General features: G+C 45.5%; 1 protein-coding gene across 9 annotated transcripts in view; it reads right to left on the reverse strand.

Moving 5' to 3' along the window:
- NEK1 (NIMA related kinase 1) overlaps positions 1-21,536 on the reverse strand; it is a 47,675-nt gene that overhangs the window by 23,420 nt on the left and 2,719 nt on the right. For 5 of the 9 annotated variants that reach the window (XM_082237182.1, XM_082237183.1, XM_082237181.1 and 2 more), the window contains exons 2-17: positions 20,352-20,499; positions 20,174-20,270; positions 18,665-18,762; positions 18,408-18,491; positions 17,689-17,756; positions 17,525-17,611; positions 15,807-15,861; positions 14,755-14,955; positions 12,946-13,006; positions 12,059-12,213; positions 10,487-10,546; positions 10,174-10,233; positions 3,350-3,397; positions 3,171-3,245; positions 1,442-1,617; positions 1,231-1,359 (exon numbers count right to left, since the gene is read on the reverse strand). In XM_082237182.1, the coding sequence (XP_082093308.1) occupies positions 1,231-1,359; positions 1,442-1,617; positions 3,171-3,245; positions 3,350-3,397; positions 10,174-10,233; positions 10,487-10,546; positions 12,059-12,213; positions 12,946-13,006; positions 14,755-14,955; positions 15,807-15,861; positions 17,525-17,611; positions 17,689-17,756; positions 18,408-18,491; positions 18,665-18,762; positions 20,174-20,270; positions 20,352-20,468 (1,571 nt within the window). In that variant the 5' untranslated portion in view covers positions 20,469-20,499. Of the gene's footprint in view, positions 1-1,230; positions 1,360-1,441; positions 1,618-3,170; positions 3,246-3,349; positions 3,398-10,173; positions 10,234-10,486; positions 10,547-12,058; positions 12,214-12,945; positions 13,007-14,754; positions 14,956-15,806; positions 15,862-17,524; positions 17,612-17,688; positions 17,757-18,407; positions 18,492-18,664; positions 18,763-20,173; positions 20,271-20,351; positions 20,500-21,536 lie in introns of those variants that run through there. The other 4 variants (XM_082237185.1, XM_082237184.1, XM_082237187.1 and 1 more) reach the window with 4 other exon arrangements.

Genomic DNA, 21,536 nt, shown 5'->3' on the forward strand with positions numbered 1-21,536 from the left:
ATATTCTGCTAACCACTGTACAGCATGGGTCAAGTGTAAGTTTTCTTTCTTGGGCAAGGTCCTAGAGCTGATGGTCATGGATGCTCTTTAGCCAGGCTTTCAGCCTTCTATCATCCCTGACCATTGGGCCATTCTGGCTGGGGGCAATGGAAGTTGGAGTCCAACATCTAGAGGACTTCAGGTTTTCCAACCTTGGTCCTCAAGGAAAAAACACCCTTCCTGCAATTTTCATTTGTCTGAGAGTTTTTAGATTGCAATGAAAGCACACAAATGCCTACCCCAGCCTTCCCCAACCTGGTGCCCTCCGAAGGTTTTAGATTCCCAACTCCCACAAGTCTCAGCTGACATGGTTGATAACCATGGATGAGGGGAGTTGCAGTCAAAAACGTCTGGTGACAATGAGGTTGGGAAGGTTTTTCTACCCTCTTGGAACTGCTTTGGAAGACAAATTTAAACAAGAAGCAATCCTGACACCTTAAAAAGAGGTCTATTTTTGTTTAAGGCTGAAATGTATTCTCCATAATATACTATTTGCACCATAAGCACTGGAAGAGAAATTACAAATTTAAAAGACAACAGCAGTATTGCAGCAGAAGTGTACAATAAAATCTTAAATCCATGTTCTTCAAGCCTCATCCTGCCAGTTTCTGTTGCCTGTCATACAGGCAAGCAATTCTAGAGGCCTTAAAAAGGGGCAACCCATGATGTGTGAAGTAAATGTATCATCTTGGACAATAGCCAGATACAACAATGTTGTTGCTATCCAATGGGTCATTGGTCTTCAAATACTGGGCCTTGCCCTAGCGTGGCTCACAACATTACCACCACACAAATATATGGGTAAAACACTGTGAAATGAATCCCCTAATGTTTGGGTTAAAGCTGCGTAATCTGAAAAAAGTTGAAGTTTACTGCTCTGGATTATATAATCTAGGAAATATAAATTGAGGATAATTAGGCACTTTTTTAAATTGGACCCTCCCCTGCAATTGTTATACTGCTTGCACAATATACTTGTGCAAGCTTGTTAACTTATTAGATTAAATAGGTAAGCATTTTGGTTCCTAAAGAAATTAGTAATATCATATAACAACTCTCATCTAGATAGGTGGGCAGATGATTATGGTGTATCTAAGACTGTCATTCACACTCTAGTGTTAGTTATTAAACTAAACAGACAGTGACAGAAACCTACACATACAGGACAGATCCACACATCATCAGTCCAACCTGTTTGCATTGGCTTGTCTAGACACCTCCTCCAATCTTTTCATTCTTTTCCTAATTGCATCAGCATCAGGTGAATGATGATGAACTGCAGGCCCATTAGGAACTCCTGCATGAATTCCAGGTGGTCCTCTGTAGATAAATATGCATAGCAATTTTCATTACTTTCATCTAGAATGACTTGTTCTTTCCTTTTTAACGAAGGCAGACATACCTTTCAATAGGTTCTGGACCATGTTTCTCTCTCAATTCAGCATCTCTTCCCTCTGTTACTTTAATATTTTCCTTTTGTTGCTGCATCTGATCAAAAATAGCATGATAGTGTTCATATTGTCCTCGACCAGGCACAGGTAAAGGCACAACAGCTCCTCCGCCTCCAAAAAACGGAGCCTAGGAATTTAAGAATAAGCTCTCATGTTATGATTCCAATGAGAATTGGCAGCACCTGCGCTCCTTAAGGTAATAAAAGTCAGATTTAGATATTGTAATTAAGAACCTCTAAACATAAAAGTGACTTCTGTATTACAATATCTGGCTAGTTGGCGATACAAAGTGGCTTTCAGTCATTTCTGACAATTATCTGATTACTATCAGCAACAGAGACCCATACACACTCGTGTATTTATTCCTATCCGCCTTGTGGCTTCCTTTTAAAAATAGAAATTTTACATATTATTTGATGAAGAGTGTCATCTACAGCACTGTTAAGTGTCTCTCTTTTGACCAGAGTATAGGATTTACACATGCATTCATTTCACAGCAGGTTCTGATCAACATTGTGCATTCGTAGGATTGCATCTTCTGCAATGGTTATAGAAAAAATTCACTGTAACGTGAAAAAATGTAGTCTTCATCCTTGCATAGTTTTGCATTGGACCTAGTTGAAAACTACAACTTAAACAAAAACCTGCAAATGTGTGTTTTTTTTTGGGGGGGGGGAGTGTCCATTGTATCGTATGCTATTTTGCACCCAACACAAAACGTGGCCCTCCAGAATGCCCTATCCAGCCCTCAGGACTCTCCTCAGGCCACTGCTCCCCCAGCTTTGCACTATGCCCTCAAGAACGTTTGCCTTGAGAACCTTTGAAGCATTTGTGGCTGCAGTGTGTTCTTGGACTGTGAAAATGCTTCTTGCCTGCTTAGATGGAAGGGAGGTATGTGTGTGTGTGTGTGTGTATGAGAGAGAGAGAGAGAGAGAGAGAGAGAGAGAGAGAGAGACACTTTCACATGGCTAGAATGGAACCAATTGCACAAAGGTAACAATACTGGGTCCATTGTTCAAGAAGGTGGTTTCTACACGTACTGTAGAGGGAATCAAGGGGCAGATGAGCCTTGTCAACCTGGCAAAGTACCTCATCTAGGAGAAGGAAAACTCTGACCCTAAACCTCCGCTAAACCTTGTGGGATATCTTTGGGCGAAGAAAAGGCTAAGGAGTAAACCCTACTCCAATCCGGAGGGGTCCCCAAGATTGCTGGATGGTGCCTTGTACACCTCCTTCTGGCAACCCCAAGCTGGCGCTAAACGTATTGCTCTGCTTTCTTTTCGACTGCATCAGTGAGGCCGAGAGGAGGGCCTCGTCATCTGGGCAGCCCAGAACCTCCATAAACACAGCCCAGGCTTGTGCCCCGGGGAGATCCCTTTGGTGTTGCTAACGCAGCAGTTGGACTTTGCCCCCAGAGGTGCACTCCATTGTCTCTTGAGACAGACGGATGCGAACAACACCTGTTGCTCTGCCATTTTTGCCTCTGGTCCTGCTAACCACTGGCATGTAGCCCCTGGAAGATTGCCCACAGAGGAATGCTGCATCCGTCTGAAAAGCATTCCCCTCTTCTGGACTAAAGGGTGCTGGTAAGAGCTTGACAAGCACCTACAGATTATTGGTAAGGTTAGAAATAAGGAAGAACAGGTGTGTCCGCATATACATTTAACAGCAGCTACCAACCTTGATTTCACCACTTCCACCTGCACTGAGCACATTCCTCCATCCTTGCTCCCTGGCTCTGTTTATTCTTTCCATCTGGAAAAGAGGACGTGTCTGTGAGAAAACAGGACTCCACAAATTTATGAATGCTCTGAAGATGAAACTTTAGAGTTAGAAGTGGAAAGTCAAAAGCATTTTACCCTTTCCTTCTCAAGTCTTCTCATCTGCTCAGCCTTGAGGAAACTGATCTGTAGGATGTTTGGAAATGATAACGTATTATGCCAACCAACTGCTATGGTAACATATGTGTCAGGGGTTCAGAAGCAGAGACGCAGAGAAGGGTGGAAACAGAGAGCGAGGGGGAGGAAGCCGAAGGGAGAATGAGTGATGATGACGACCCGAGATCTCCAAGCCTAAGCAGTGAGTCAGAGGACTCCCAAAAGGGAGCCCCAGTGAGCAGAGCAAGGGGGGGATCCGGGGGGACACCCCAGGAGGAAGGGAACAGAGGAGATTCAGAGAGCAGCAGCTGGAAGTCGGGACCCACGCTCATAACTGAGGGCGGCAGCAGCTGGAAGTCGGGACCCACGCTCAAGACTGAGAGCAGCAGGGAGGAAGGTAGCCAGGCATCGGGTTCCGGAGGCTGTCAGCAGGAGGGAGGGCACGAGTCAGGGGTGGTCACGCCCTCCTCAGAGAGCGAGGCAACGGTTAAGAGGAAAGTAGAGAGTTGGGCGCGCGCGCCAAGTTCAAATGCAGCGGAAGCTGGAGCAGTAAGCAGCCCGGAGAGTGAGCCAGGTCCTAAAGCCCGCCGCAAGGAGGCAGAAGGATCAGGGGGGTCAGCGTCAGAGGAGAGTAGAAGGGAGGAGGCCCAGGGGGGCAGAAGGACCCAGAGACGTAGGGAGAGGCGAAGGAGGTGGAGCAAGGCTAGGGTATTAAGCTGGTGTGCAAGAGGCGGGGACTCAGACGGGTCTTCGCCGACCTAGAGCAGAAGGTGTAGAGCTGCACGCTGCAGTTCGGAAATGAAACCTGTAACTCAATAAAGACTCTTTTAAAGTGGACGCTGTGTGGCGTGGTCCTATGTGAGCTGGGACCTGGTAGCAGCTCTGACAGTAAGACCCGTCTCTTCAAAGCTTCAGAAACCTGAAACCTCGCAGCGGGAGCAGAAGCCGCTAGGGGAGGAAGAGGGGTGTCTGTAAGCGAGCTCACAAAGGTTAGCAAGATGACGGAAGAACAGAGGATCTCCGCGCTGCAAGAGGCAGTGAACCAGTTGTCCTCAGAGGTATTGGCTTCCAAGAAACGGGAGGAGGAGATTACAGCCGCCTACAGAGACCTACACGCCAGGTTTGAAATGCTTGTTAAGCAAGGGCAACCGGGACCCAGACCGGAGGGCGTGGGATTGGCACGGAGAGCAGGAGGGCTTGTGGCTCACTTCGATGGGACTTTGCAACAGTACCCTAATTTTAGAGCAGACGTAATGTGCGCACTGCAACTGCTGGCAAAAGACTTTAGAGATGAGGAAGAGAAGGTGGGGTTCATATTGTCCCATTTGCATGGGGATGCCAAAGCCTGGCTGCGCAATTTGTGGAGGGATAAAGATCCGGCGCTTCAGAATGCAGATGCCTTTATCAAAGCGATGGATGCGTGTTTTTTGTCTACTATTGATGTGGATCTTGCCAGACGGGAGATTCATGGACTAAAACAAGGGAGGGCGAGCGTCCGGCAGTATCACGCCCGATTTTTTGCGCTGGTCAGTGCTTTAGAATGGGATCGGGATTCGCCCCCTGTCAGAGACCTCTTCTGGGAGGGTCTAAGTTCAGCGGTTAAGGATGAAATTGCAAGGGGGGAGAGGCCCCGAAGCACGCAGGAGGTGGTCCAAAGGGCGCTGACTGTGGGGGTGAGGCTGGAAGAACGTCCATGGTGCAGAGATGAAGGACGTGGAGGGCGCGAAGCAGCGAGAAGTTTCTCTTTCGTTCCGAGGGAAGCAGCGCGTGCGCAATCCACACCTCCGCCAGGAGGGGGAGGGGAACCGATGGAGGTTGGAGGTGCAAGGGCTCAGTCAGCAGCCAGAGCCCTAGCACCGGCAGCAGTGAAAGCGAAGCCTCCTAGAGGGAACAGGAAGTGTTACATCTGCGAGGATCCAGGCCATTTGGCGAAGGAGTGTCCCCGGAGGCTCCACAAGCACACTGCAGCCTCAGCAATGGTGACTGCAGCAACGCAGCAAGGAGAACCACAGCAGGGAAACGACGATGTCTGGCTGGAGACGGAGGCACTGGGGCCCAGCCAGACGCATCTGTGAAGCAGTCCCCAGCAATCTTGCAACCCACGGATCCCCTCCCACCCAAACCAGTAGTGCAGCTCACAGCATCTCTCCAGCTACCCGACGGCGTCACTATCGAAGTGCCGCTTTCTGTGGATTCTGGAAGCAACGCAGACTTTATAGCGCAGAGCTTTGTGGAGCAGCACGCTATACAGCTATTGCCTGCCACTCTGCCCCTGCAAGTCGTCACAGTGGATGGCAGAGAGTTGCTAGGGGGGCAGGTGGTGAAGCAGACGCCACCGATGGTGATGCGCCTTGGCAACCACAGGGAAGTCATCAGTTTTAATGTCACCCAACTGTCGGACACGCCCATTGTGTTGGGCATGAGTTGGCTGGACAGGCACAGTCCGACACTGGCTTGGTACCAGAGACAACTGATCTTCGGCTCCTCTTATTGCGCAGAACACTGCATCCTGCCCCGACGGGAGGGAGAGGAGGAGGAATCACAACTGCAGTTGGGAACGTTGCAAGCGGTCCCCCACAAATACGCGAGCTTTTTGGAGGTCTTCTGCGAGAAGGAGGCGGACAAGCTACCCCCTCACCGGCCATATGACTGCAAGATTGACCTCCTACCGGGGTCGACGCTGCCGAAGGGGCGGCTATACTCCATGTCTGAAGATGAAATGCAGGAACTCAAACAGTTCATCGAGCATAATCTGGAGCGTGGCTTCATCAGAGAGTCCAAGGCAGTGGGGGGCAGTCCCGTTTTCTTCGTGAAAAAGAAAGACACGCCCCAAAAAAGACTAGTTGTGGACTACCGCCTTTTGAACCAGATGACCAAACCGTCTGACTACCCCATGCCCAGGATTGACGACCTCCTCGCGACAGTGCGCAAGGGACGCGTGTTCACCAAGTTGGACCTGCGAGGGGCGTACAATCTCATCCGCATGCGGGAGGGCGATGAGTGGAAGACGGCCATGTTCACACCGCTGGGCACCTACGAATACAGAGTTATGCCCTTTGGATTACAAAATGGCTCTCACTGTTTTCAAGCTTTTATGCATCACGTGTTGGAGGGACTCCTCTACAAGACATGCGTCTGCTTCCTGGATGACATCCTGATTTTCTCTGACTCGCAGCAAGCTCACGACCGAGACGTGAGGGAGGTGCTCAGCAGGTTGCAACAACATAGACTGTACGCCAAGCTGGAGAAGTGCCAGTTCGACACGACGGAGGTGGATTTCCTGGGATACAAGTTGTCGGACAAGGGGATAGCCATGGACAGCACCAAGGTTCGTGCGGTATTGGATTGGAAAAGCCCGCGCAACCGGAAGGAGGTCCAGCGGTTTGTCGGCTTCGCCAACTTCTATCGCAAGTTTATCAAGGGGTTCGCGATGCAGACGGCAGCAATTACGGACACGCTCAGCTCCAAAAAAAAGAAATTCATCTGGACGGAGCAGGCGGAACAGTCCTTTCAAGCGCTCAAGCATCTCTTCGCATCGGAGAAGCAACTGCTGCATATCGACCCCAGTAAACCGTTGAGGGTAGAGACAGACGCGTCAGACAGAGCCGTGGGAGCTGTCCTGATGCAGCGAGACCCGCAGGGGGTGTGGCGGCCGGGAGCGTTCTACTCCAGAAAGCTCAGCAAGTCGGAGCAGAACTACACCATCTGGGACAGGGAGTTGCTGGCCATTCATGCAGCTTTCAAGGCGTGGAGGCACTTCCTAATCGGCGCCAAGCACACGGTGCAGGTCTGCACGGACCACAAGAATCTGGAGCACTGGCGCACGGCTCAGTTCCTGAACCAGAGGCAGATACGTTGGGCGGAGTTCTTTGCTGACTTCAATTTCCGAATAGAGTACGTCCCAGGCGACACCAACATCATGGCGGATGCACTGTCCCGAAAACCGCAATACCTAGAAGAGGTGACGCCAGCGGCGGCCATGCACATCTTCGCACCGACGGCGTGGGCGTGTGCCTCAGCTACAGTAGACCTGGATGCGGTGCGACGTGCATTGCGGGACGACTCATTCGCGCAAGACAAGATGGCGGAACTGCTCAGAGGCACGGCTACCACGGACGAGTTCCAGGTGCGGGACGGCTTGCTCCTACGCAAAGGGGCTGTCTATGTACCAGGAGACGACCTTCGCGCCAAGGTACTGCAACAGTTGCACGACGCACCCACGGCCGGTCACTTTGGCACAGAGAAAACGATGGAATTAGTCGCGAGAGACTTCTGGTGGCCCAGGCTGAGAGGAGAGGTCGCGGACTACGTCGCGAGGTGCGACACCTGCCAGAGGGCCAAGCCGGTACACAGACCACCGGCGGGACTGTTAGAACCGCTGCAAACACCGTTTGAACCGTGGGAGAGGGTGGCCCTGGACTTTGTGACGGATTTACCCAACTCGAGAGGCAAGACAGCTGTGCTAGTGGTGGTGGACTTGTTCACCAAGATGGCACATTTCATTCCGTGTGCGAAGGTGGCCACGGCGGAACAAACCGCCAAACTGTTCATAGATCACGTGTTCAAAGTGCATGGCCTGCCACGGTCTATCCTGTCCGACCGCGGACGCCAGTTCATCTCGTCTTTCTGGCAGAAGCTGATGGGTTTTCTAAATGTCAAGGTCAATCTGGCATCAGCAAGACACCCGCAGACCAACGGGCAAGCAGAGAGGGTCAATGCCATCATGCAGCAGTACCTGAGATGCTATGCCAATCAACAGCCTGCGACGTGGGTGGATTACCTGCCGCTAGCCGAGTTCGCTTACAACAACACGAAGCACGTGTCCACAGGAGTGACGCCGTTCTTTGCCAACAATGGGAGGAATCCCAGAACCTTCCCGGGACTGGAGAGAGTGGGGGAAGGAGAACCACAGACGGCGGACGCGTTCGCGTCAGAGCTGCAGGCGGTCCACGATCAACTCAGACGGCAGCTGGAGCTAGCTAAGCACGCCTACAAGGTGCAAGCTGACAAGCACAGGCGGGTTGGCGAAGTGATCCAAGTGGGAGACTGGGTCTGGTTGGCAGCCCACGCAGTGCCGACCAGGTCGCTTGCCAAGAAGAAGTTGGGGCACAAGCAGATCGGTCCGTACCAAGTCGAAGCGCAGATCAACCCGGTAGCCTTCCGACTGGCGCTGCCGGAGGGTTCCAGAATGCATCCGGTGTTCCACAGGTCGGTGCTCACTCCCTACAAGGCACCTCACAGGTTCCAGGAGCCAGGGACGGCGCCAAGTCCGCTCCGGGAACGGACGGAGACGCGGGAGGTGAAGCACCAGGACCACATCAACGAGGTCACGGAGATTTTGGACTCCAGATGGGGGGAAGAGGGAGTCGAATACCTCTTAGCCAGAGAGGGCACCCGGGCCAGCGCCAATAGCTGGGTACCAGACTACGCTTTGGAGGAACCCCTGCTCAAGGACGAGTTTCATGCCCTCTTCCCACACAAACCCATGCCAGCGAGCTTCTTCGACGACTGGTTGTTCACACCCACACTTTCTTCCAGCACGTTCCATGGATTCGACTCAGAAGGGGAACCCGCACGGAGCACCCGTTCCCCAGAAGGTTCACCGGCAGGTTCGGCATCAGGCAACTCGTATTGGTGGGACGATCGACCAGAGGAGCGATGGCGCAGGAAGTGGCTGGAGATGCCAGGTCGAGCGACCGACGCAGAGACTGACATGGACGTGTTCGGGGAGGACCTCGGGTTCGAGCACGGCGGTACAGAGATGGAAGAGCAACAAGTCAACGTCGACGACCGCGAGGGGGAAGACTCGGAGGTCTTCAGTTGGCGGCCACCCACGGGGAGCGACCTGTATCCAGCATTCCCTCCCATGATGATGGAGCGCCCAGCACCCACACCTGACAGCGGGGAGGGGGGAAGGGGGGGCTTCGAGGGGGGGATGGATGTCAGGGGTTCAGAAGCAGAGACGCAGAGAAGGGTGGAAACAGAGAGCGAGGGGGAGGAAGCCGAAGGGAGAATGAGTGATGATGACGACCCGAGATCTCCAAGCCTAAGCAGTGAGTCAGAGGACTCCCAAAAGGGAGCCCCAGTGAGCAGAGCAAGGGGGGGATCCGGGGGGACACCCCAGGAGGAAGGGAACAGAGGAGATTCAGAGAGCAGCAGCTGGAAGTCGGGACCCACGCTCATAACTGAGGGCGGCAGCAGCTGGAAGTCGGGACCCACGCTCAAGACTGAGAGCAGCAGGGAGGAAGGTAGCCAGGCATCGGGTTCCGGAGGCTGTCAGCAGGAGGGAGGGCACGAGTCAGGGGTGGTCACGCCCTCCTCAGAGAGCGAGGCAACGGTTAAGAGGAAAGTAGAGAGTTGGGCGCGCGCGCCAAGTTCAAATGCAGCGGAAGCTGGAGCAGTAAGCAGCCCGGAGAGTGAGCCAGGTCCTAAAGCCCGCCGCAAGGAGGCAGAAGGATCAGGGGGGTCAGCGTCAGAGGAGAGTAGAAGGGAGGAGGCCCAGGGGGGCAGAAGGACCCAGAGACGTAGGGAGAGGCGAAGGAGGTGGAGCAAGGCTAGGGTATTAAGCTGGTGTGCAAGAGGCGGGGACTCAGACGGGTCTTCACCGACCTAGAGCAGAAGGTGTAGAGCTGCACGCTGCAGTTCGGAAATGAAACCTGTAACTCAATAAAGACTCTTTTAAAGTGGACGCTGTGTGGCGTGGTCCTATGTGAGCTGGGACCTGGTAGCAGCTCTGACAATATGAGACATATTCCTGCATTCCATCATTAAAAACAGAACAAAAATAGTGACTCTCTTTAATTTACCTGTTCACGCTGTCTTTTGTCCTTCTCAAAAATGTCGTGTCTTTTCTTTTTAGCTGCTTCCTGAAAAATAAATACAGATTCAAACCCTGAGCCATTATTTCCTGAGAATTAGGTCAGGATGGTTAGGACTTCATAGTAAGAGTGATATTCTAGAGGTTTTAATATCTATATATATATAAACACACACAGAGAGATATATATAAATAAGGTTAGAGGATATCTAGTGGAAGGAAATAAGGAGGAAAGGTTTGAAGGTTTTGTTTTGTGTTTAAAAGTATTTTGCTTAGTTTCCTTAGTTTCCATGTCTTTATACCTCAAACATTTTCCTCCTTTCTTCTACTGGTTTCCCTTTCTTCACTGGAGGTGGAGGGGCCTAAATAAAGAGTGAAACTACAAATTAGAAGGAATGCATGTACCATGTGCTGCAGAAGGTAACTGAGCATGGAGAATCAATAACGCAGAAATAAACTAAGTTAGCTTTGCAAACTTGCTATTAATCTTACAGTTTCGGCCTCTCCATGTGCACTGAGAAATAAAAACCACACTTTGGTGAGTGGATCTTACTGTTGGGAAACTACACTTAGGACTTGATTCAATTTCAATACCATTGACTCCCTAGTAAATGCATCAAGTACTAAGCCTTAATGTATTCTCAGCAGTACAGACAAAAGTGAACACCATTTTTCATCCATTCATTTATCTGATTGCCCAACAGTGTGCCAAAGACAGCAATACTGACACAAGTATTTTGCTGTTTTGCTGTTTGTTAATAGAAATCAAAATATAAATAAAGTACATCTCTATTCCTCCTCCCCTGACACATCATACCAACTAACTTACACATGGGAGACTGCATGCTATTTTTAATGCCAAGTAAAAGCCAGTTGGTTTCACATCATGCGTGGATCATTTCAAAGTTGCCAAAAGCTATCACTGTTTTAGCATAGAGAAATGAGGACATATAAGGAAAATATTTTACAGACTTCCCAAGTAGAGTGACACTAAATTTTTTTTTGGGGGTATGCTCATCGATTACTTAATGCAGTCAGCAGAGTGGATTTCTGGTGGTAGAAATTGGCTGGAAGCCCTAAAACAGGGCTTTTGGGAAGGCTGGGCTTGAGCAGCTTAGGATCCATTGGATCCCTAGCCATTCCTGCTGCATCTCATATTGTAAATAATAAAGAAAAAGACGAAGTCAACAGTGGATGACACAAATTTAAAAAGTCAAATAAAACAAATCTGCTCAAATAAAAAGCAAATGAGATCCTAAATATTTAAGATGGTGCACGTACCAACAGGGCCAGTATAACATCATAACTTACTCATGAAGACCCACTAGGCTGTGCCACTTTATACAGTACTTTGAAATACCAAATCAACACTTTGATTCCACTGAGTTTTTGAAGCTTGTTGTTATAGCATTTTAGGTTTTCTTTTCAGGAATGTTTACTGGCAGAGTTTACTTGCTGTTATTTTATTATATGGTCTTTGTACACTTTTTACACTGGGTGGAACCAAAACATGCCATAACACCTTCCAGCTGTGTTATGGGCCTTAATGCAGATATAATTGCATGCAGCGATATGTGAGCAGGTCCAAAACTATTCACAGTCAATCTATACTGGAAAGTGGGTGGAAAGGCAACAGATGCCACATTGGCGTCTGAATGCGCAACACAGTGCAATTGCAAAGACTAGTTACATACCGTGTTTCCACTCCCGCAAGGGAATCTACCGGTCACTGAAACAATGCCCGTGACAAGTTGACACAAACAAAATGCAGTTAAGGTTTAAAAAACGCAAACACCAAAGTCCCAAGATATACTTTCTCCACTCCCTCATCAAAAAGATATACTTTTGTTTCACTGCTGAATATTTTCTCTCACCTGTCGGCATTTAATTGAAGGCTTCTCATAGGGCTTTTTAGCTGCATCCCCAGACTTCTTAAGCATTAAAGGCACTCCATATTTAGCAGCAGGTTTTGTGATTTTTTGAGCTGGTGCAGCAGAGGCTAAGTTTTGTCCTTGTGCTGGTCTCTTTGCTATTCAAGAGAGAACACACACACACAAAAATAACTCCTTTACATAACACTGGGTTTCTTTAGGAATCTGTCTTAAGACTAAGGAATATTCAAAAATAATTCATTTCCCATCCAGAGTTAGACATGCTGATATTATTTGGCTTAGGTACAACACACTCCATATAAGACTGAACTGGTTGGATGCTTATTTGAAAAGAGGAAGAGAAGACACAGCTTACTTACTTACTTATGACAAAGATTGATAACCTTTTTATATTCTTTCTTTCAAGTCTACCTGTTCCCCACCTGGCCATGTGCCAAAAGCAATCTTCATCTACATACCTGGCAAAAGGAATAGTTTATTATCTTAACTCAAAATGCTCTGGCTATAAGCTACATATTTGGAACTGATTTTGAAGCAATATTGTGTTGTTTCAAACTAATTACTTGTAATATAAGTTAACAATAAGCAATTTTTATAACTTGAGAAATTTCCCTTTAATACTGTACTGCTATCGTGCACAAAAAGCTGATCTGTGAAAACACATTTCAAAACCAAGTTTCTAGATGAAGATTCCTTTCCTTATGCATAGGCTATCTTGGATGAATAAAAATTAATTCTAAATTAGGGGCTCTAAACATCATGAATATTCTGCATTTGCTACTGTCACCCGATACTCTGTGTAGAGATCAGGTCAATGATGTATTGGAATCAACTAAAATGCAACCAAGAGGATTTTTTTCATATATTACCTGGTCCAGCATGAGGTCCAAACTTCTGAAATACTTTATGGCTAAATTCTTCTGCAATAAGCTAAAAGAATAATTTTACGTTAGAGAGTAACACAGAGTCTAACAGTTACTGAATGACCAATAAATTGAATAAATGTTTCCATAAACATTTGTTCCAAAAATACAGTGGTAGCAGACTCCGCTAACCCAGAAGTAGTATCTCGGGTTAAGAACTTTACCTCAGGATGAGAACAGAAATTGCAGGCCAGTGGGAGGCCCCATTAGCTAAAGTGGTACCTCAGGTTAAGAACTGTTTCAGGTTAAGAACGGACCTCCTGAACGAATTAAGTTCGGAACCAGAGGTACCACTGTAGAAGAGTATATATAGAGATAGCTGTACCCTACCTTGGATGTTCATACCTTTTTAAAAAGCAGTTTAGTAGTTATGAACCTGAATTCAAACTCATGGGAAGTTCTTAAGAATAAATGTATAAAGCTCATTCACCTTGTCCCAAAGACAAAGTACATACGTGTTGAGTTTTTACAAGTTGGATACGGATTGCAATCTTTATAACATTTCATCACATAAATGGCCATGAACACACAACCAGCATACAACATTTCAATTAGCCAAGAAAGGTCATGTTGTCACAAGGTGCATGTCTGAACCCTCCATAGAAGCTCTCCATATACCCTGAGGAGGGGACCCCGTTAAGCTTTAAGATATTTTATGCTTTTAAAAATGTACCTAATTAGAGATGTATTTAAATATTATCAAAAAATATTGTTCAAGTATGCTTTAGCATGCTCTATTCAAGTTACTTACACATATGACTAGGACTCTAATCTCAAAGTCTTATCTAAAATGTTGAGGCCCTCTTTTATGTCAGGGCTGGGGAACATTCTCTCATGGGCAACCTTCCAGAGGTGGATGTGGGAAAAGGGTGTGACCAGACACACACGACTCTTCAGGCAAGCAAGGGATAATGTCACTGTTAATGGATACATTCCAGCAAGGTAAAAAATCACTAGACACAGAGCAGGACCTGTGCGGGGTGTGACTGCAGTGGGAAGATGGAATGGGCAAAGTCTCAAGGGCATGATAGAGAGGTGTGAATTTGACCACGGGGCCTGAGGTTCCCCATTCCTCCCCGCATAAGTAAGCTACTTTATTGATGTATAAGTATCTTAAATAATTAGGGACGCGGGTGGCCCTGTGGGTTAAACCACAGAGCCTAGGACTTGCCGATCAGAAGGTCAGCGGTTCGAATCCCCGTGACGGGGTCAGCTCCCGTTGCTCAGTCCCTGCTCCTGCCAACCTAGCAGTTCAAAAGCATGTCAAAGTGCAAGTAGATAAATAGGTACTGCTCCGGTAGGAAGGTAAATGGCATTTCCGTGCACTGCTCTGGTTCTCCAGAAGCGGCTTAGTCATGCTGGCCACATGACCCAGAAGCTGTACGCTGGCTCCCTCGGCCAATAAAGAGAGATGAGCGCCGCAACCCCAGAGTCGGTCACGACTTGACCTAATGTCAGGGGTCCCTTTACCTTTTTTATCTTAAATAATTAAAGTTTGAATTTGAAACGGTGTGTTACTTTATACACACACACACACACACACACACACACACACAGCTGTAGAGTGGGATTTCAGTGTTCTTATTCTATAGAAGGATAATCATAAAAACACAATAGTACCTAATTTGCTAAGATACACAGATATATTGCACATAACCGAAAGATTTATTAATTAACAGAAGCAGCATGTTTATGATGGGCTTCTTAAACTTATTGCACAGTAGATCATTTGTAACAATAGGTCCAAGTACATACCTGGGGTGTTAGAAATTTTTCAATACGCTTAGCTATAAAAATTTTCTCCAATATGGAGTTGACTGATGGCCTATCCCTAGGATTTCTTTTAAATAACTGTGAAATCAGACTCCGGAGGTCATGGGAATAATGCACAGAAACAGGAGGAAATGATCCGGAAATTATCTTGAGTACCAGATTTTTCATATTTCCAGCTTCAAACTGCAGAGATAAGTGCAATTTGTATGTATTAGACAGTAGTAATGCCACAGCAAAAGAAGACAACTGAATTTCCTAATGCTACAAAAATCAAAATTACTTTAATATGCATTTTCGGTGCTCTACAAAATATTCTCAATTTGCTTTTAGTCTTGCATTTTATCCATAAAGATTTTCCATATTGTTTTCCCACTACCCTCTTATCTTAAAGCCAACATTGCAACCAGTACTTTTTTCTTTAAAAATGTTTAGGGGTGCTCTCATTTTCCTACTCATATTGAAATACTGCCCCTCAATGAGGCCAAACTTAGTCACAAAATGTTTAGGGGTATGCGTACCCCTGCGTCCACCCATAAAAAAGCACTGGTCAAAACCCATTGGGTTCAATGGTGGGTGTGACTGCCAAAGTCATTTTTCCCAGAATCCCACCCTCTTTCCATTTATTATTTTTTAAAAATTTGCCACACATGTAAAGCTGAATGCATACAGGTTAAATGTGTGCAAGTTGCGGGCTTACTGTAACTGCTCTAAGGCTGAAGTTTGGGGGAGTGAAATTCCCTCCATTTTAAAAATCCCATCAACAATGTGGTATGTTATCCAAGCCAGCTAACAGCTGTATTTGGGGCTTTGACTTGTGTCACATGCTGTTACTTTAAATCTTATCATGGGCATGCAATTATCTATTACTGTAGTTCAATTCTCTCCTACCAACCCCTCCACGTAACTACAAAAAGTATACGATCAGCAGAACACAAGTGATTTTGATGTCAAAATACCTAAAATAAAAATATTGCATTTTCTGGGCATTGGAAAAAAGAGTTTCGTTTATAAAGTATTTAGAAATGTCGACTTACTGCATGTTTCAGTGTGCACATTTCATAGAGAACACAACCAAGAGCCCATATGTCACTAAAGAAACAAGACACAGAACATTAGTTTGCACAGACCCCTAGATGATCAATAGTCTAGCTCAGGCATAGGCAAACTCGGCCCTCCAGATGTTTTGAGACTACAATTCCCATCATCCCTGACTACTGGTCCTGTTAGCTAGGGATCATGGGAGTTGTAGGCCAAAAACATCTGGAGGGCCGAGTTTACCTATGCCTGGTCTAGCTTGTCCTTGAAATTTGGGTTAGCTTGTATTACTTTCAGTCACCTTATTAAGTTCAGCTATGCCTATATACATATGTACATTTCAGCTGGGGCAACTTCTGCCATCCAAATGGTTATCCACATTTCTACGGTAATGTAAATTGCAATGGCTGAAATTCTGTTCACTTGTGCAACATGCACCATCTAAGCAACAATGTGGACCTTATCAGCCTGCTTATAGCTTTTTGTTCTGCTGGTTCCTTAGAAAAGATGACTTTCTCATCCATCATTTGCCCTTTTCTCTGGGCCAGGTGCAAAGTTAAGGTAGGTTGTTTATGCAAATGTAACTGGGTACGCACTTCCATAAATGAGCAAACTGTCATTTACGACCAAAGGATACCAAATTGTCAAATTATTATATTATTTTTGTTATATGGAAGACATTTAGATTTCCCACTTCTGGTTCACATCTTGGACTGCACTTGGGATCAAAGCATATCAGTCTGGCCTAGGATAGCTATTACTCTTAACAGCCAGAAGGAAGCGATAATGGGTAAGGGATATTTTTGGCCCAGCAGGCCAATCCTTTATCTCTCCCTAACACCATGAGTCAATTCTGACAGGGGGGGGGGGACCACCCGCCTATCAGTAACCTGATGTCATCACTGCGCACCTGTCAGTGTTGACCAGTGGGGATGGGAGTCTGCTTTGCCAGTGTTCCCTGCAAGGAATGTGTTGGCAAATCAGCACCCAGCAGGACTGAACCCTCTGCTCACCAGCTAGTGGAGAGCGCAATACTGCTGGCCACAGCAATCTGCTTCACCAGCACATTCCCTACATGGAATAGATACTCTGCATTGCTCTCAGTTATGCAAGTGCCTCAAAATGCTGAGGCTGGATAAAAGTAGGTTGGCCTGTATTTTCACACAGCAGTATGAAGAAGTCAGTTGAACAAATTGCATTGCGATAAAAGACAATGGCATCTACATACAACTGAAAATAATAAAATAATAATAATAATAACAATTTTTTATTATTTGTACCCCGCCCATCTGGCTGGGTTTCCCCAGCCACTCTGGGCAGCTTCCAACAAAATGAAAAATACACTAAAATGTCACATATTAAAAACTTCCCTGAACAGGGCTGCCTTCAGATGTCTTCTGAATGTCAGGTAGTTGTTTATCGCTTTGACATCTGATGGGAGGGCGTTCCACAGGGCGGGCACCACTATCGAGAAGGCCCTCTGCCTGGTTCCCTGTAACTTGGCCTCTCGCAGTGAGGGAACCGCCAGAAGGCCCTCGGAGCTGGACCTCAGTGTCCGGGCAGAACGATGGGGGAGGAGACGCTCCTTCAGATATACAGGACTGAGGCCATTTAGGGCTTTAAAGGTCAGCACCAACACTTTGAATTGTGCTCGGAAATGTACTGGGAGCCAATGTAGGTCTTTCAATAATAAGTTAAGCCTATAGCTAAATACTACCTTTTATTGTTGTAAGGCTTATTCTCACAGATTTCTGGTGACAAGTAATACGGCGTTCCTATGCAAGTTCGAGCAAGTTCCACTGTACTAAAAATAAAAATATAATGAATTAGATTATGTTTTATAGTACTGTGTGAATTGCGCAAAACGTATTTCAGTATTACCTATTAAGAACTCGAGCTATTCCAAAGTCCCCCAACTGTATTGTTCCATCTTTGGTTAAAAATATATTCTGGAGTAGAAACAAGAAAAATACAGTACACTAACACGAAGTTAAATTCAGTAGAGAAGAAAGTAACTTATACCGAATTTGCCAATCATTACAAGAAACCACTTTTAGCCGGATGCATATTATCATTTCTTAGTCAGTTGTTTTTACAACTGATTGGTAACTAAGAGTATTTCCAAACAATTTTTGACAAATCTGTTTGCTTAAAGCTCACGAACATAATTGCAATATGTAACCTGAAAGCTAATCACACGCACTCTAAACCAAGATATAAGCTTAGACTGGAAATATGGGAATGTGTGCATTCCATCTTGGTTTGTCAAAACTAACCATATTTAGAATAAACGTATCTCAGGGTCAGACATAACAGGAAACTCAAGGTTGATTACAAACCAAAAGTGAAAACTTCATTCTTCTCTTGTACACAAAGTGGAGGAGAGAAAGGGGCTACCTTGTTGGTGCTCATATAACGCTGAACCATACTTTTAGCATTACATCTGAAGTAAGCCTTGGCCTGCAAGTGCACAAACCCTTGTTCTTTCTGGAAAGTCCTGACATAGGTTTGTTCTCTCATCAGTGTTTTGAAGAAAGTAGGCTAAAGCCTAGCTATTATAACATTAACATTCAATTAAAAAAAAGTTTCAGTGAACTTACTTGTGACTTTATGTCTCGATGCAAAATTTTTCTGTCATGCACATGTTTCAGTGCTAAGCAGATCTGTACAAACCAATCCATGATCTAAAAGAAGTTAGAATTGACATCACATTTCAGAGGCAAAGCAAAAGTCAAAAATCACAACCACATATTTTTCGGTTGGCACCAATGCCAGCCATTATTGTGGACATGGTGGGTGTCTATCAGAGCTAGAACACCTACAGTTATCAAGCAATATAAATTTCAAATCCTCTTACCTGGTCTTCTGAAAACAAGACACCTTTCTGTGTATTAATTTTTTTAAACAGGTCTCCTCCTTCACAATAGTCCATCACTATGTAAAGACAGCCACCTTCTGTAAAATAAATAAATAAATACACACAAGTGTTAATTTACACTTCACAATGCATCACACTGGCCAGTCCCTTAATTTGTTTAGCTTCCATTACTGTGTATTTTCCAACTCATACAGGAGACATGAAAAATGGTAGACTTGCTGCCCAATTCAACCATATTTATTAGGAGATCCTACTTATCAATATGACAGACTTTTAAATTGATATGTCAGATCATGCTGTTTCTGGCCCATGCCAATTTCATATGTGTTCATTTATGTAAGTCCATTCCATCCATCGTTCATCCCAGACACTGAGATTCAGCACTGAGGGCCTTCTGGCATTTCCCACACTGTGAGAAGTGAAGCTACAGGGAACCAGGCAGAGGGCCTTCTCAGCAGTGGCACCCATTCTGTGGAATGCCCTCCCCTCAGATATCAAGGATATGAGTAATTATATAACCTTTAGACGACATTTTAAGGCAGCCATATATAGAGAAGCTTTTTAAAGTTTAATGTTTTACTATGGTTTTTATATATGCTGTAAGCTGCCCAGAAGAGCTGAGACAACCCAATCAGATGGGTGGGGTACAAATAAAATATCATCATCTTCATCACACTTCCACATTAGTCTGATTTTTAAAGAAAGAAAATTCATGCAAAATTTTGTATTTAGATATGTATCTTATCTGAAATGCATTTCTAAACATAGAGGGTAAAGGGACCCCTGACCATTAGGTCCAGTCACGGATGACTCTGGGGTTGCGGCGCTCATCTCACTTTATTGGCCGAGAGAGCTGGCGTACAGCTTCCGGGTCATGTGGCCAGCATGACTAAGCTGCTTCTGGCGAACCAGAGCAGCACACGGAAACACCGTTTACCTTCCCACCGGAGCAGTAACTATTTATCTACTTGCACTTTGACGTGCTTTCAAACTGCTAGGTTGGCAGGAGCTGGGACAGAGCAACAGGAACTCACCCTGTCGCGGGGATTCGAACCGCCGACCTTCTGATTGGCAAGCCCTAGGCTCTGTGGTTTAACCCACAGCACCACTTGCGTCCCTATTTCTAAACATACTTCGCTACAAAATGAGTTGTTGTTTTTTTAAAAAACCACACATATTTTGGTTATTTTTTCTGAGCTGAGAACACTATGGGAAGGTTCAGAGAAGTGTGATATTCAAAAGATAATTGTGATCTGATCTGCATATTAGTCTGGCAGATGGAAATTAGGTCAGTTTGCTTAATAATGTGGGTCTAATGAAATTCTTCTCCATCCCCTCTTTTAAGTAAGCACACACAGAACTGCAGCATGCAACAAGAAATACTAAACAGGAAACTGGACGTTGAAAGGCAACACACAAACCCCAATTCAGGCACTTCAATCCAGTTCAGCTTTTTATTTTAGATGCCAAGTTATTTTTAATCCTAACCTTCAAATGATTCTCTGTATAGCACAATATTTGGATGTTTCATGTTTGCCAACACTGCAACTTCTCGCCTTGATTCTTCTCTCTCTTTATTCGACATCTTTAAAAGAAAAGCATTGTTTGTGAAAACATAAATATAAGGAAAGATGTAATGAAAGGAAATAAAACTCAAGAGACTCACCTTGGATATATTGATCTCCTTAATAACATATTGTTTGCCATTTTCCTTTGCTTTAACCAGAATTGCTTTTCCAAAAGATCCTTCACCAATCTTTTGCACCTTAATATATTTGTCCATGGTACTTTTCTAAGGCATCCTTATGTATGGGCTAGGGAGAAAAAGGGAGCTTTTTAACGGAATAACCAAGTTGCTCTTTTTGTATCTGCCAGATCAATTTATGCATCACAAACCAGTTTCCAAATCACTTGTCTTTTTAGATGCCATCAATGTTTCAACATTCCCTTTCATTATAAGGTCTCTAAGCCTGTGAATGCAATTATTTCTGCTTCAGATACGCCGTACAGTAGTTTGCATCCACTGTCTCTATCCCATGGCTATTACTATGGGAAATGCTTTTCAAAGGAACACAGAAATATTTATATCTTACCTGATTAAAAAGCTGTCACAGACTATATGCCAAGAAGATGCAAGTAAACCTCAAAGCACAAATTAGAAAAGGAGAACTGCTGCATTTATGAAAAGTAACACTTACCTGGATCTTTGTTATCTAGTCTGACACGATGCACTCTTACCTGAAAGTAGGTTCCACTGGGTTAAAGTGAAGCTTATTCCCAAGTCAGGATTAAATACTTATTGGGAATGAGACCCACTGAGTTCCATGGGACCACTTCCAAGTAAACTTATTTAAGAGTGCAGCCTTAAAATGATAACCCGAACTGAGTTAGTTTGATAGCAGAGCTTAAGCTAACCACTTGAATGCATTTTCAAACTTTGTTGCTGCCCCTGAAGATAACCGTCATCAGGATATAGATAAGGGGTATTCTTGTGGAACTCTCATCAGCTTTCATCAATTGTATCTTTCTGGAGTGCTTTGCTAGGATGGAAGTTGGAATGCTTCTGAAACTATCTGTCTAGTCAAGTACCAGAAGATGGTATAGGAAGAGTTCTGCTCTACAATTCTTTGGGAATCCACAAGATTCAAGCTGCTAATGCTATTTTAAACACATATAAGAAATTGCTGACTAATGCCACCACATGACTTTGAGGATGAGGTCAGTGTGATTAATATAAAGTCGGCATGCCATATTGAGTGATAAAAGTCTTGGCTGCTGTTCTATATGCCTTGATAACCTCTACATTAGACTGATGTGGTACATTATACATGGGGCCTACCTTACCCTTGAA

Source organism: Podarcis vaucheri (genome assembly GCF_965113315.1).
Source record: "Podarcis vaucheri genome assembly, chromosome: 9".
Classification (NCBI taxonomy): domain Eukaryota; kingdom Metazoa; phylum Chordata; class Lepidosauria; order Squamata; family Lacertidae; genus Podarcis; species Podarcis vaucheri.